Source organism: Nicrophorus vespilloides, unplaced genomic scaffold (genome assembly GCF_001412225.1).
Source record: "Nicrophorus vespilloides isolate i.1.1-1 unplaced genomic scaffold, Nicve_v1.0, whole genome shotgun sequence".
Taxonomy (NCBI): domain Eukaryota; kingdom Metazoa; phylum Arthropoda; class Insecta; order Coleoptera; family Silphidae; genus Nicrophorus; species Nicrophorus vespilloides.
In genome coordinates, this window is record NW_017100110.1 from 1 (window position 1) to 15860 (window position 15860).

A 15860-nucleotide genomic window follows, 5' to 3' on the forward strand; every position below is an offset into this window, starting at 1 on the left:
GGAAATTCTAACAGCGTTATAATACTAGCAGCGCAAACAATTCATTTTAAAAATTATTTCTTGAACGGAATGCGATTTGAAAATTCTAACAACGTTATAATATTAGCAGCGCTCTCTAAAACAACTATAATAAGTTTCATCCAAATCGCTCAACTCGTTCAAAAAATAAATTATTTTTTGCTAACAATTCAATTTAAAAATTATTTCTAGAACGGAATGCGATTTGAAAATTCTAACAGCGTTATAATATTAGCAGCGCTCTCTAAAATGACTATAATAAGTTTCATCCAAATCGCTCAACTCGTTCAAAATATAAAAATTATTTCTTGAACGGAGTGCGATTTGAAAATTCTAACAGCGTTATAATATTAGCAGAGCTCTCTAAAATGACTATAATAAGTTTCATCCAAATCGCTTGACGCTTTCAAAAAATAAAAAATATTTCCTGAACGGAGTGCAATTTGAAAATTCTAACAGCGTCATAATATTAGCAGCGCTCTCTAAAATGACTAATAAGTTTCATCCAAATCGCTCGACTCGTACAAAAAGTAAAATCCAATTTTAGTGCGCGGACTGGAAAACGACCCCATCAGTCTAGCATTATTAGCTAGACAACAGTAATACCCCTTTAGAAATTAAACAAGAATTAATTTTCCTTATTGTTATTAAAGTTAATATATTTTAAGTTATTATATAGTGTTGTCAGAATTTATTTTTATTTCGGTTTTTTAGATAATAATTTATGTAATTAATTTTATATTTAGAATGTTTCCAATGGAAAATCATTCCGTTCAAAATCATTTGATTATTGACGGAATTTGGCAGTTTTGAAAATAATAAATGAATATTATAAAAAAGGCTTGAAAAGAAACTTCAAAACAACTTAAAACATTTCGATGAATTTTGTACCATATATAAAATAATTAAAATTATTAAGAAATAATTTAGAATTAACGTTTGGAATAGATTGTAAATTATATACAAAAATCCGCATAATCAAAATTTATTAAAAATAGTTGAATTAAGACAGTTTCTATTTCTGTGGATAATACTATTTAAATGTTATTGGTTTATCGCACAATTAAAAAATAAAACCAATAATGAATAATTTGAACATTTCACTTTCAAAATTAATTGAATTATAATTAATCATAGCACCGATGCTCCTTTTTTTGTAAAGAAAAAAGAAGCTACATTGCACAATACGAATTGAAAAATAACAGTCCAACTTACACATAATTCTTAGGAAAGCTTACAAACCACATCCATCGTCATATTGTATAACATTATGTACAAATTATAAAAGTTTTTTCTCTCATTTTCATAGGTTTGAACACAATTACGATTATAAGAGCACATCGATACTAAAAACACATTTAGAAAGGCGAGTTCATTCCTAGCTTTGTCCCAAACTCCAAACGTGTTCTTCGTTGTTGTCGCAAATTCACCCTTAAATTACACAAGCAATACGTTATGTTACAGAAACAAAAGCGCTGCAAATAACTCACCTAATTTCCTCGCGTTTAACCAACTCGTTAATGATGAAAGTAATCAGTGGAGAAATCATACCAAAAATAAGTATAATCATATTAAGTGTATACCTGGTGGTTGTGTTTTCATTACCGTTATAGCTTTTCCCAATACTAATGAAAGTATAAATACTTTGAATTAACAGTCTGCAAGAACCGAAACATTAATTATTGAATGGGCTGAGGAAATAAATATTTACAATAGGATGACGGTGGATAACCAGATGAAGTTGTTTTGAGGCCCTCGGGTCCATATGTTTTGCTCCCTATGCACAAACCCTATTGAAATCGTCACTGAAAATACAATGAACAAGTTAAGAAAGTGAATGTTTTCTCACCTTCACACTTACCAAAGTGCAAGAGTATTAAGAACACAACAAAGTTCTGCGAATGCTGTAGCGTCACACTGTGCTCGGTGTCCATCCAACCGCCGATGACAGTAGAGTTCTGTTGCTCCATGGGTAAGTAGAAGAGGATGCATGAACAGTTCTGCTTTGAACAAAGGTCCAGACAGTATGACGCTAGACTACTTGCGAATGTTACAAGCACTATGAAAATGGCCGGTAGGAATTTAGAACCGTAACACCAGATCACGAAAGAAGCAAGCTCGGCGTTGAAGATAATCTCGTTCTTACTCTGTGGCTTCTTCATAATATTCTTATCAGTTTTGGTGCCAATCAACGAGCAACTGAGAAGTGGAATTAAAACGCAAACGATCCAAATCACCTGACCGGGCGTCAACAGAGCAGGTAACATGAACAGCGCACCGACTAGTTGCATCATGCTCAGGGTAATACAGCATGATAACCAGAATTGCGCTGAAAATTATAATTTATAATAATATAAAATAACAAGTTATAAGAAAGTGTTCGGGAAAAACCTGTATTCCATAAAATTGAAATGTAATGACGCGCTTCCATGACCAAGTGGAAAATGGAGATTGGATCTTCGCGCATGAAGGAAAGTGAACATGGAATTGAGTTCAGTGATCTGGATAGTTCGATGGGCGACGATAGTAATTTCTGTGTATTGGTCACAGATGTCTTTAAACACGCGTCCTTTTTCTGGCAGACTTGCGGATAAATTGGTTCGATACCAATGCTAAAAATCAATCAATCAAGTGTTATCATTGTATTCGTAATTTATTATAAAGATATTTGATCATGAAATGTTAAATTCTTACCTAGCGTTAGCCTGCATGAATATTCCCATGTTTTCATTATTTGCAGATGAGCCTATGACACAGACCACTTCACCGTAGTCTTGCATAATATGAAGCATCTCCTTCGTGCTCGCCGCTGTACAATCAGTGAAAAGCGAAACCAAAAGAGGAACGTTATCAATCATCTCGATGTGTGGCCGGATCTTGTCGATTCCCCTTGGCAGTTTTGCCTGTAATAGAACATCTAATATTCACCTAGGATGTATAGAAATAATTTAGTAGTCTTACTCGATTGCTCATATCGAAATTGATAGGAGCGCTCTGCTCGGTGCTATCTGTAAGGCAGCTCAACGACTGCCAATCGTGGGTATCTTTTCCAGTTTCTTGCATCAGCACAGACTCCTGACTGTTGGCGTTCTCGCCATCACTGATACTATTAACGTCCTTATCCTTGGAAATTTGTTTCATCAGCGGTTCATTCTCTATGTCGAACCTGACAACCGTCTGATCCATGTTAATAGCGCTCGGCGCGGAGAAACTCATCGTTCGGGAAGACTCCAGATTGCTAAAAGGAATTTGACATTAACAAAAATCTATTTCGATCGAGGGTAGTAAGCATATGCCATTGAACCCCGTAAAAAAATAAAAATCACAAATGTGCACAAAACCATAATATTCATTTTACAGAATACACCATACGATAGCCCCGCCTTTTCGCAAACAATCAAGTCACAAAGTTAGGCGAAGCAATCGATGATTTTGAAACAAACTTAAAATAATACTAAGTGACTAAGTAACAAAAATAAAAAGGACTACATAAAGTATATAAATAAATGTAATTGAAGAATACCTATCAAGAATATTCTTGAATTCATTCGTAGGTGTATCTATCGAGTAAAGCCGTCGATCGCTTTGCGATTTGCGCCTTATCAATGCCGTGGATCCGCGCGATGCAGCTCCAATGTCTTGTCTGGCGAGTCCCCAGTTATTTTCAATTTTACATTAATTAAAATACGCTTTCCAAAAAAACATTATAATCAGGTGTGTAGGTGTCTTTGTTTGAATTGTAATTTTTGTTGTTTTTCTTTTTTGATTTGTTTTATTTTTGGATCAAGACAACGAAAACAAGAAAACACAACAGATGCATATTATTATATCGATATCAAACATAAGCAATAACAACACATTTGCGTTTAAGTGGGATAGATATTAAGAAACTAAACGAAAAATCTAGAAACATAAATAAAACACACAGATTTTCAGTTGGAATGGAAAGAAGAAAGAAACGGAGGTAGGTTCAAAATAAGCACAAAAAAACATTTTATAGTTGAGCAAACACACAAACATTCAAATTTGGTTTTTAACATATATACTACATACACATATAAATATGTATATCGATTCATCTCTCATGCTAAAAATAAAATGACAATTTTAGCACTAATTAAAACATTAATGCAGACATTAAAAGGTTGACAATTTAGCATTTGCTCACCTGTTCCTATCACTCAATAAACTTATGTGACAGTTCCACCCACTTTCCAGTCCCATTTTCTCACTGAATACCCGTGACCTTAACTCGTTCTCCTTACTGAAGTGTACAAACCGAATGCACGCCCTCTCAAGCTGCTCAATTAAGTGCACCTTAAAATTAGGAACAAAAAATCAACAAGGCCAAATTAAAGTAGTATACAAACCATGTCACATTGAGCCTGGTACTGCATAGTAATTAAACCAATAAGGACCTGATTACACTGCATATCAAAGCAGCTATCTGCATCGGCAACGTCGCTACAAGGTGTGTCATTGTACAAAAGAGAATCTACAATGAATATCAATTTGCATAATTTGTGTAGACAGTATAAAATGGTATGTTACCAGTGCTGTAAAAGGGACCCAAGGGCGTACGGATTTTTGGCTCTAGGACGCTCCTGCAATCCCAGTGTACTGGCGTCGGGCTTCTGTGACACTGGTACAAATGTCGACTGTCGCTTGGCAATTCCAAATATACTTTGCTCAATTTATCACTGACTCCCTTTGATAAAGGCCTGAAAATTGTCAATATACGATACATTGTTTACAAATCATTTGCGTTAATGAACCTGTAAGCGAAGGCAGTACAATAGGCAGTAAGGCTGCTCCGTTGATAAAAATCCTGTACTTTCTTTCTATCTGCTGGAGTCAGAGGACACAAGTCGTATCCATCCCAGTAATCCACACATGAGTCCAATACGATATCAGCCGTTCCCTGTGACAGCAGCTGCATCGAACCGCTACTTAATTCCTTCACAACAACAGCAAACATATGTGGAAATGGAAATTTCAACTTGGTAGACATACTCAACGATCTGGCATACTTGTTATCCCTTCTCACCATTTCAGGTTGCTATAAATGCATATTAATATAATTAATATTATGTCAATCTATTCTAAAATAGAAATAGTTTCAATAAATAAACCTAAAGAAGAAATAAACAAGTGTGTAATTGTAAAACAGTGTATCATACTTTAAGAATATTTGATAACATATATGTTTTAATATATACGTTTATTATTCTGAATTTTACTTATTGTTTTGATTCTCAAAAAATATATTTTTAGTATATATTAATATATGTTTTGAATAGCAAAGTGTGATTCCCTAAGATACTTAAGGGGTCGCAGAAAAATTGATGACAAACGGAACGGTATGTTTTACTACACATACCCATTCTTCAGAGGTTTTTTATTTTTTTTAAGCACAAAAGTATGAAAACTACTGATGCAAATAATATATGTAATAAATTAACTTACAAGATGCCGGAATGTCGACAATTGCTGCTCCAATGAAAAGATTTTCTGAGCCTGCTCCAAGAAGCCTATTTCCTTGGCCAATTCGCAAAGACACCTCCTATTAGTTACAGGAACCAAATTCTCGTTATACATCGCCTCGCAGGTTATATGTGCGCAAAACTGTGTGTAATGGTCCTGTGTATCTAAGTTACAAGTGTTGAGTAATATAGATAATCCTAAAGGTTTCAGGGAATTCAGATGGTTGTGCCATTTCATGTCATCGAAATGCAACTTGAAAGGTTCGTTCGGATTATAAGTAACGTCCAGCACTTCGGCAATGGCAGAGCAGGAAACTTCGCTAGGCTGCTCCTCCTCATTCTCCTCCACCTCCTTCTTTTCGTCAGTATTCAGCTCGTTGAGATTTGCTAGACTGGAAACATCAGAGAGGTTCTCAGTATTATGCAAGAAGAACACCTTCTCTGCCGTGGGATTTGGCCATGAAAGAATCCCTTTCTTGTCCACGCAGCATAAAGCCTGAGGAGAAAAAATGAATCATTTAGTTTACAGCAAATTGCAGTGTACATATTATAATATTCACAGTAACGGATCCCAGGACCTGCAGGATATTTGCAGTTCTTGGCAACATTGAGACACGCCCAAGTATTATGTCCTTAAAATTATGCCAAATCAACCTGTAATCAAATTCAATATCCGAGAGGATTTCCGTTTTGGTGTCCTGATCATCAAACAATTCTTCCTTGATCTTCATTATTGGACATAGATCAAACAATGTCTTAAACCTAGCCATGCCTAGGTAGTTTAACAAGTTCCAAATAATTGGGAATGTCATTGGAAGAAGTGGTAAAACAGTAGTAATAGGTACAAGTAGAAATAGATCCACCCATGACGCCCGCCCAATTATATTCTCCAAGTATAAAAATCTGATGATATTAATGAGAAAAATCAAAAGAAGTACAGATGGGAGAACGATCCGTTCAATAACTCTCACAATTACTAAATGTCTCTGCTTGTTGTGTGGTGTAATTGGTCTATCCAATCCCTGCTCCAGGATCATCTTCAGATTATTTAGAATAGGAGTTTCAAGCATCCGATAGCGCTTACTATCCAACGGTTTACGCGCTTTCGGCACAGAGAATATCTCGTTTGCATTTTGTAACGTCGGACCATATACCTCCTTGAAATGCAATAATGGATATTCGCTGCACTTGTCCAAAGACTCACAGTAGCCAGGACTAAGTTGTCCTGGTCTAACCACAATTATATCATCTTGCACCAAAAGAGCCCAGGGCAAGTTTACAATCTTATTATCTCTATAAGTCCATTGCAAAGTAATGCATGGTGAAAAAGGTGTGTACAGATGCGGATAGTCATCTGCTTGCCATGAAACAGTCTCCATTTCTGTCTTTATACTTTTTACTAATCCCATCACCCTGATCATAATTTCATTATGCCTCAGCTTGTTATCAAACAATTCTAAAATCACAGCAAGTGTCATAATCACCAAAATTATAGTAGCCTCATAAATCAAGTATGATGAAGAATTTGCATTTACAAAAGTTAAAATCATAGTAGAAGCACACACAAGTAGTAAAAAAGTGGAAATCCAATTGATGTTGGTGTAGTAACTGTTGTGATGTAATGAATCGTAGAGCCATGAAAAGTGTCTTCTTAAAAAAAATAGTTCATTATACTATCTATAATTACACTAAAACACTCACTTTTGCTTGTGTGAAGTCTTGTAATGCTTCACAACATGCTCAATTTCCTTGCTTAACCTGTTCAGAGCATCTTTAGTGGTAAGTCCTACCGCCTCCTCCATTGCACATCTCCACTGACTGGTTCACACAAAATAAAACTCAAATAAGAATGCAACACTGAATGGACATATCTTCTCTATCCCAACCAGCAAGTTAATTTTAGTTCCGTCTTTGGATTCATTAAATAACTAGCATTATCATTATGTTTATTGTTAGTAAACCAGTGCCAAGAGTGAATTATTTATAAACTTAACAACCTCATGAAAGGTTATTTTGATGTAAACTGTTTTGACATTCCATTGACGTTTATATATCACTAAACACATGTTTGACATTTTACATTGTTTTACATCTGCGAAAGTAGAATTTAAGAAAACAATTTTCATTTACCGTGTGGTTATAGTCGCTTGTATCACGAAAATCCGATACGAAAAAGTTGGTTCGAATCTCAACATATAGCTAGAATATATTTAAGATGTATTGGTTGCCTAACATTACTGACTAAACATGAAGATAAAAAGGTAAAATTCAACATTCTTAGTACATGCTAACATCTAATCCAATTATTTTCATTGTTCTTACTACCTGTCACATACCGTTTCTTTATTTGACCTAATTTTAATCCATTGTCATTTATAAAAAAAAATATTACACAGAATAGTACAGAAACTTTTATTTTTTTACTATATCAAGTTAAGTTATTTATTTTGGTTATTTGTTGCCATAAATATTATTATTACAAGTAATTTATGAGATGTAATACGTAAATACAAGTCAATAGTGTACATTTTTATTCATCTTAATCTTAATCAACGTTTATATAACGTCACATTAACAAAAAAATATATTGTTAAGTTCATATATACATATTTAGACCGTCAACGTAACGGACGGGTATATTGCTTTCCATTGTTTCGTTTGAATTAAGGTTCCATAGAGACCACTGAAGATGGCGCCACTCGATTTTCAAATTTGCGAGGGCACGCCACCACACAGCGTCTTTGGTTCACAGCCCCTAATTAACTGTAGTAACGTTTATAATTTCATGTTAATAATCATAAACAATAATATGTTCTATATTCAAAGTAAATTATAACTTTAAACACGTACATTTTCACACTTTCTTTAATAATTAAAAATATCATTTTGATATTATTGATAATATCCGAAAGTGTAGATATTCAAATTTCTGAACATAATTTTAGTTATTTCGTAGTAATTATATTACCGGAAAGGTAATAAGTTTATTCTAAATGAAAAGAAAGATCATGACATGACGTTTGAAGACGCAGCTTTTAATGGTTAAATAATTCTAACGGAGAAACAATAAATTTATTACAAATATGTTGCATGCGTTTTTTGAGAAATAAACCAAACAAAATTAAGATATCAATAGTTTGACCAAGAAAATTCGAAAATATTTTATTGACACCATTTTGTAAAATTATAAGACGTATTGCAACTTCGAAATACAAGGACGACAAGAACATGATAACAGTTATAATAATAATAATCGTTAGACATAACAAACTCTCATTTTTTGATTACTTTTTGAAATTCCGGAATAATTTTAAAATGTTATTGTACAAATTTTAATAACAAATATATGTCGGGATTTTTATAGTCGGTATTATGGTTGTCGGGATCTTGATACTGTCGGCATTTCGATTGCAAACGAGTTAGAAGATTTCCTGAATTGCATAAATTGTGCTCTTGATTTGTAATGAAAGATAAAATAAATTGAGTATTGTTTTTTTCAATTTCAAGCATATAGTTTAATGTAAAATGGGCTCTTTCAAATTTTATAATAAATCTAATTGTTAATTGATAAGAAAACACATATTATTCACTTAATGTTGCCATTATTTTATTAGAAATTGTAAATTTAACTCTCTTAGATACACTTAAGCAGTATGACAAATTGGTATCTAATAAATATATTTTTAAATTTATTGAAACAAATACCCTTAAACAAACATGTCAATATATCATTTCTTATACCATTTTTTAAGGAAAAAGAAACGCAAAGCATCAAACTGCTTTTGTGCAGAACGAAAACAATGTATTCGACAATCCTACTGAAGATAATGAAGAAAGTGACTCACCATTTTCTCCAAAACGATGTAAAATTGAGCTGCTGTCACCACCATCCACCACAAGCTGTTCCTTGTTCTTCTCATCTCAGAAAAACAATAGACAGTGATAAACATGAATTTGAGATTTATTGATATATTTTTTGATTTATTCTTCATTTGACTCGTCGCTACTGTTAAGAACTTCTCACCTGAATACCAGCATTTAGCAAAATCGAAACTTTTTACAATGGTATCAATGGGCACAATTACAAAATCTACCGCTTCAACTTCCTGCAACTGACGACATATAAGGTACATCATCTTCACTTTTATACGTTATTAGTAACTTAAAATTATTGTCAATAATCGGGCCGATTTTTTATGATGATGACCTCCAACGCATTGGATTTTTTAAACCCGTACTCGTATAGGATTTTTATTCATATAGTGAAACTGTTTTCTCCCTATAAACTAATGTAAAATATGATGCGTTCCATGCCGAAAAAAAAGTATAATTTCGTTTCGATTTTTAACGAATTTGCTTTTCATATCTATGGTTATTTTTATTGTTTGGCTTTGTATTCGGAGACATGCAAATGTTATAAAATTTTGCACAAAAAATCACAAATAACATGTCTGAACATAAGTGCAGGCACACAATCCAGAACTTCTCTTCTACTCGTTCGTTATGCGAAACGTCGCTCGTTAAGCGAGTCATTTTGCTCGTTAGATTCCACTGTATATTAAAAAATAAGTGGGACATATCGAGACTAGTACATTTTGTTCTGATTAAGCGGCTGACACAATTATCCATTTATTTCCTCGGTTTTGTTTCCGTTCTTTAAGATTTTGTTCCTAATAAACAGCTGACCCAATTTAGCGGAATCGATTGTTTTATATTAAGAATACAGTGAAATAATTATATTAAAAGGATTTTTTAATAGAAAGGTAACATATACAGGATTGATAATTTACAAAAGAGTATTTGCAAAATTAAAATTACTTTTATTTATAATACTTATTTTACATCAATTTTCGTTATCATCATTGTCAAGATCATCAATGGTCTTCATGCTTCTAGCCCAAATTGGAGGCATTGTGGCAAAAGTCAAATAACCTGTGTGACCGGGCTGTGATAGTGGCGGAATTGCGGTCAAAGTGCTGACAATCTGTTTTTCACATTTGTTGTCTCCATCATTTTCTTCTTTGGGATTTTTCAGGTATTCCATCTCCAAGCTGGCTAACCTTCTGGTTTGCACCGAGAATTGTGTCTGCAATACTTCCAGGGTCTCAATCTCCTGGAAATGATGCTCCCTTAATTTCAAACAAGTCTTTTGCACTTGTTCAATGCAAGGCGAAAATGAACACAGTCTACCTCCTTCAGGTTTAAATGAGTTCACACCATGTGGAATTGCTAGCCAAGGATGAGGCAGATCTAGAAACACTGCATCAACTTTTCCATCCAGTGCTTCATCAAAACCATTACAGCATACATCTCTATTATATACAGTCACATATTCCTGTAAGCCATGATCTTGGAACTCCTGTCTAGCTATATCAGCTCTTTCTTTATGAAAGTCAAACGTGTATAAATGACCATGAGGTTTAACAGACCTTATCAAGGCATGGGAAAGAGAGCCGCTGCCAGTACCACTTTCAATTACAACAGAACCAGGCTTCAACTCCAATTGTAATGTGATCATAGATATGTCAGGAGTGTAAATTATCTGGGTCCTATGACGTAGTGCAACTGTCCAGAGCTCGGGTGTGGGCTGCAATATGTAGCCCCATCCTTTACTCAACAGTATTTTTGTACCAAACTCCTTTCCTATTAGCTGTTCACCTTTCAGAGCGCCATAAGGCGTCTGAAATACGTATGGAACTAAATCTCCATTTTTATTCTTAGTCTTCTTTTCAGCTGTTATTGCATACACTTGATTTACAGTTAGGAATAAAATAACGGTGTCTCCTTCGGTGACCACTGTTTTACACCCGTCGAAACTCATTGTAAGGATGCACTGAACTAGGTTATGTTTACAATTACTAAAATCTTAAACACATGTGGATGCTCGGTGAGGTAAGATATGCAACTTTTGTTGCGCTGTAATATATATTATTATTCAAAGTTAGCTTAAAAAATTAAATTTAGTTTTTAACATTTGACAATTCAATTGTATTCTGGAATATAAAAATAAATCTATATTCATTATTTTGATCCAGGACAACAATTATAATTCATTAAGTCTACTGCCCTTTTTTTCGCTTATCTGCAAAACTAAAATCAATCATCGGCTATACACTAATACCGCAACTACTAATACCTTCTCGCGTTTTTCTTCAATTGCATTGCTATTCCGTTTGCTCGTTTTAATTTCTCTAAATTTAATTTTCTTTTTTATAGCGACAAACTCCCCAATTATTGGTCTCATCTTCAACTTGGATGGACTTCACATCTTGGATCTCATCTTCACCGGATGGGTGAATCGGCAGTTCATGGTATCGGATTCATTTGCGTCCTCCTCAACCTTTGTTTCAAACTTTTGCTTATGTTCTTTGTTGTCGAAATCCGTTAGTAGGGTAACATCCACTTGTTGCAGCATGTAGTTTTGTAAATCATCATTAGTAACTTTTATATCACACAATGAGTGTGACTTGGACTTGGACAACATTACAATAAAATTTTATTCTATCCAATAAAAACATTCAACAAGACAAGACAATAAACTGGTCGATACCTTTCCCGAATTGTCAAAATTATTTGAAATTTTTCAAAAAATGTTAGGGTAAGATCGGTTAAATGCATGCACAATAGTTTAATCAAAAAGTAAACGAACAGTTTGCTTATAATAAAGAAATAAAAGCAGTCTATTGAATAAATAAATAATTGATGATGATTATGTTTAATCTATTTTTTTTGTTTAATTTGTTTATTAATTTATAAAATATATAATACAAATAATAATAGAAGCCTCTAAATAAGTATAGTAAAAGTAAGTTGTTTTGGCTACTGGCTTCAGTTTCTAGAGTCATAAGTTGCTGTTTATATATAATTAATTTACATAACGCATACAATTTTCTTATCAAACATACACTGCATTTATTTTCTTGAACTGGAAGATATATTTTTTTTAATTACATTTATTATTTACAATCTGCCACATTCTGGAAATGTGTAAATATTTCTGACAAATGAAAAGAAATAGTCAAATAACACTAAGCGGAATATTTTTCCCATGAAACCTTCTGAATACCAAAAATATAATGTAAGTAAATATTAATTTTACCAACAATAATACCAATTAAATAAAAACGTCATTCTATTTTAACATCTAGATGGAAGCACTTGTGTTATGTCTTTTTTATCTATAGGGATTTCACTATTATACTATTATCTACTAAGTTATTATCTACTAGAGTATTGGGGTGATTTTCCAATCAGATTTATATTAAGATGTGCTAAAATTGTTTCATTTGAATTATCTCTAATCAGTGCTTTTCAACCTTTCTCATCTGAAACTGACTGATCAGCAGCAGTTTATTTTAAATATTTTCTTCATTATTCGTATTAGGTTCATCGTATTGGGAACACTTTTCGTCTATGTTATTTTTTTTCTATTATCTTTAATTTTTACTACGTTGACATTAATATGACGTAGTTATATAATCTGATCTTTGCGGTTATTTGTTTTTGCGGCACACTTCCAGTTTAATTGATACTTAATAAGAACTCTAATCACACTACAGAGACATTCTTAGATTAACCAAACAGTTGCGGGTTTGTGTTTTAATTGATAAAGTAAGTCACATAGAAATGTGTAATTCTTCCAGATCGCTTACAAATCTATTATGTGGAAATGTGTATATTGTTTATTAAGTTTGGTACATTTGGTACAGGACGGGAGAGTAAAAAGAAACCTTTTGTGAAATAATATATTTAAAAATGTGTATCCTTGCGTGGGCGCAATAAAGCACGAGTTACACAATAGCGACTATTTTCGCAAACCGTATTCTTCTGCAGCCGTAAATCTCAGAAATTTGTATTACCATCGTTCACGATACTCGCACTACCATCGCTCTCTGCACTGTTGATGGTCACTTTTCGGGCCGACGACATCTTGCTTCAGCTAACAGATGTTAACGTTAGTTAAAGGTCCATTTGCAAATCGTAAAAGACCTAATAAATGTATTCAACTTTAAACGACCCGGCATAAACTGTAATTGTCCCAGGACATTTTTTCCTCAGCGAAATGTGCTTAACAACAGCGACAATCATTCCAGATTCGACTTAGATTTTGTAATTTGAGTTCAGATAAAGTGGCAGTAAAAATGTATCGCAATCACGCCATGTACGTCAGAGAATAAAAAGTATCAGGTACAACAATGATTTACCTTTCACAAAAACATTTACGTGTTGATATCGAATTCTATATCTTATTGATGATTCGTATTATCCAAATTACTAATCATAATTGTAAATGCGACGCACACAATTTCTGTTATTTTAAATGCGTGAAATTTGTCTAGTTCATTTTAATGACTATTAAAGTAAATATAACTGTATTCAAATTTATTATTTAGAACTATTATTGTTAAAATATATTCTCAAATAGTTGTAATCAGCATTAATTTCAGGAGTGTTTGCATAATTGTTGTTTTCAAAAATATATTTCAAATAATTATATTATTTTATCAATAATGCGAATTAGTGTACATTAATTATTGTTGTTGTAGTTTTTTGTTTATAAATTTAAGTTGTTTTTGGCCCGTTGCTCCACATGTTTCTATTGTTCCTAATCGCAACTGATTATATTAATAATAAAAACATAAGCAATATAATGAAGATTAAAAAATAGTACATAGAGAAAAAAAAATAAATCCTGGTAATAACAAAAGTTTATTTTAAATATTCATAAATTATACATTTTTCTAATCAAAAAGAAAATATGTATAATTTGTTTAATTGCAATAGGTATGTTCAATAAATATATATTATATATTAAAAAACAATGCCACAAATAATGGTTTTAACTTTATTAATATGATAGTGATTCTGACCAACAATTTTTGATTGAAAACCGAGAAAATTAATAAAAAATACACCACACTTAATTAGTTTTTATTCCAATTCATAACGTTTACTAATTACTGAATTTGGACTAGCACCTAGGTTGCGATCGTTCTGTATAGAGAATTTGAACCATATGGTAACCAATGTGGGTCGTCTAGACTTAAAGTTGACTGATGCAATAAATTTTGTGATAGGGCGCCTCGTGGATGTAGTTTGGTGGCAGTTATAATCTATATGTCTGATTGTTCTAATGTAATTAGTAATATATGTAATTATATTTAACTACAATTTAATATATTAGTTTAAATAAAATAGAATTAAGTAAGTAAAATATTTTCAATATTATAAAATTAAATTTTCGAATTTTATTGGAATTATGTGTTTTGTATTAATAAAAACAAATAATTCTTTACACAAACGAACCAAATTCACGTTTATTCAATATCATCTGTTCAGTGATCATTCGACAAGATATAGAATGTTGATATTGAACGTTTTGTTTATTTGTAAATGTCAGCGCGGGCCAATAAAATTGTAATGTCTAGACATGGGCCAATAGGAAAGAGGATCAATTTACAAAGCGATTTCCGTTTCGTTCAGTCGATACCACATTTGGTCAAAAAAACACCGACACTAATTTTCTCTCTTGGTGACACCGCTTTCAAACCGACAATGGAAATACCCTAATCTCTAAATGAAGAAGCTACAAAATTTTCTGAATATTTTAATCAAAATGACCAACAACAAAATACGACCAACGCGTATGATACAAGAAGCCATGAGAATTCTCGCGCTTTCGTGCAACTACTCCACGAGGTGTTAACAGAAATTGTATGGAACAGACCTTGAATATTAGATATCATTGATCAAAAAATAGAAAAATCCTGTATCTGCACTTTGGACTATCATCCGGAATACCCGAACGGCGCTTGCCAAATTCCAAAACCGTTACGTTAACAGTAAAAGTGTAACGAGTGCCTAGAAAGTTTCAATGGAAGGGAAGGCATTCAAAATCGAGCAGAAGCAAAATGAAAACAAACATCTAATAGCATCGCGTGATTCTGTGAAAGGTGCGCTTAAAGAATTAGCGTATTTCTTCTAAATTATGCAGTCACTTATAATACATTTTACTGGACGGAGTTAATAATCAGAGAAAAGACAATTTTTAACATTATAATCGTAAAATATACAAATACGACAATAATTTATAGCACTTTTTATTATTCCTTGAATTTATACATTATTATTTTAATTTATTTTTGTAATTAATATGAGAAACGTTTTACTGTTTACTTAAATGCTATTAAGAGATATTTGACTATCCATTTAGTTATTTAAAGAAAAAAATATTTTGTTGATAATAAATTAAGTAGTTATTTAATTGGATAATAATAATAACTTTATGTATTATTTTCGGATCTTATGTTTTATTGATAGAAATAATTTCTTTATACATTTTAATATGACATATCAACA

General features: G+C 32.6%; 2 protein-coding genes across 4 annotated transcripts; both read right to left on the minus strand.

Annotated features, from left to right (window-relative positions):
* Positions 1-1159: 1159 nt before the first annotated feature.
* Positions 1160-7542, minus strand: LOC108568431 (transmembrane protein 94). Of its 3 annotated transcripts, none has more exons than XM_017929511.1 (15): positions 7203-7542; positions 6062-7151; positions 5485-5997; positions 4794-5077; positions 4570-4739; positions 4389-4513; positions 4187-4335; positions 3542-3661; positions 2980-3256; positions 2713-2921; positions 2410-2630; positions 1880-2347; positions 1730-1823; positions 1509-1676; positions 1160-1449 (listed from the first exon to the last, which is right to left on the minus strand). In XM_017929511.1, the coding sequence occupies exons 1-15, from the start codon at positions 7301-7303 to the stop codon at positions 1377-1379; spliced, it is 4062 nt and encodes a 1353-aa protein (XP_017785000.1). In that variant the 5' UTR covers positions 7304-7542; the 3' UTR covers positions 1160-1376. The 3 variants fall into 3 exon arrangements, with proteins under 3 accessions (XP_017785000.1, XP_017785001.1, XP_017785002.1); XM_017929512.1 differs by having other exon boundaries at positions 1358-1449; positions 6062-7148; XM_017929513.1 differs by lacking the exon at positions 3542-3661 and having other exon boundaries at positions 1358-1449; positions 7203-7541.
* A 2797-nt stretch (positions 7543-10339) lies between these two features.
* Positions 10340-11388, minus strand: LOC108568432 (tRNA (adenine(58)-N(1))-methyltransferase catalytic subunit TRMT61A). Its single transcript, XM_017929514.1, has one exon. It carries the CDS (start codon positions 11320-11322, stop codon positions 10345-10347), a length of 978 nt encoding a protein of 325 aa, XP_017785003.1. The 5' UTR covers positions 11323-11388; the 3' UTR covers positions 10340-10344.
* Positions 11389-15860: the final 4472 nt, after the last annotated feature.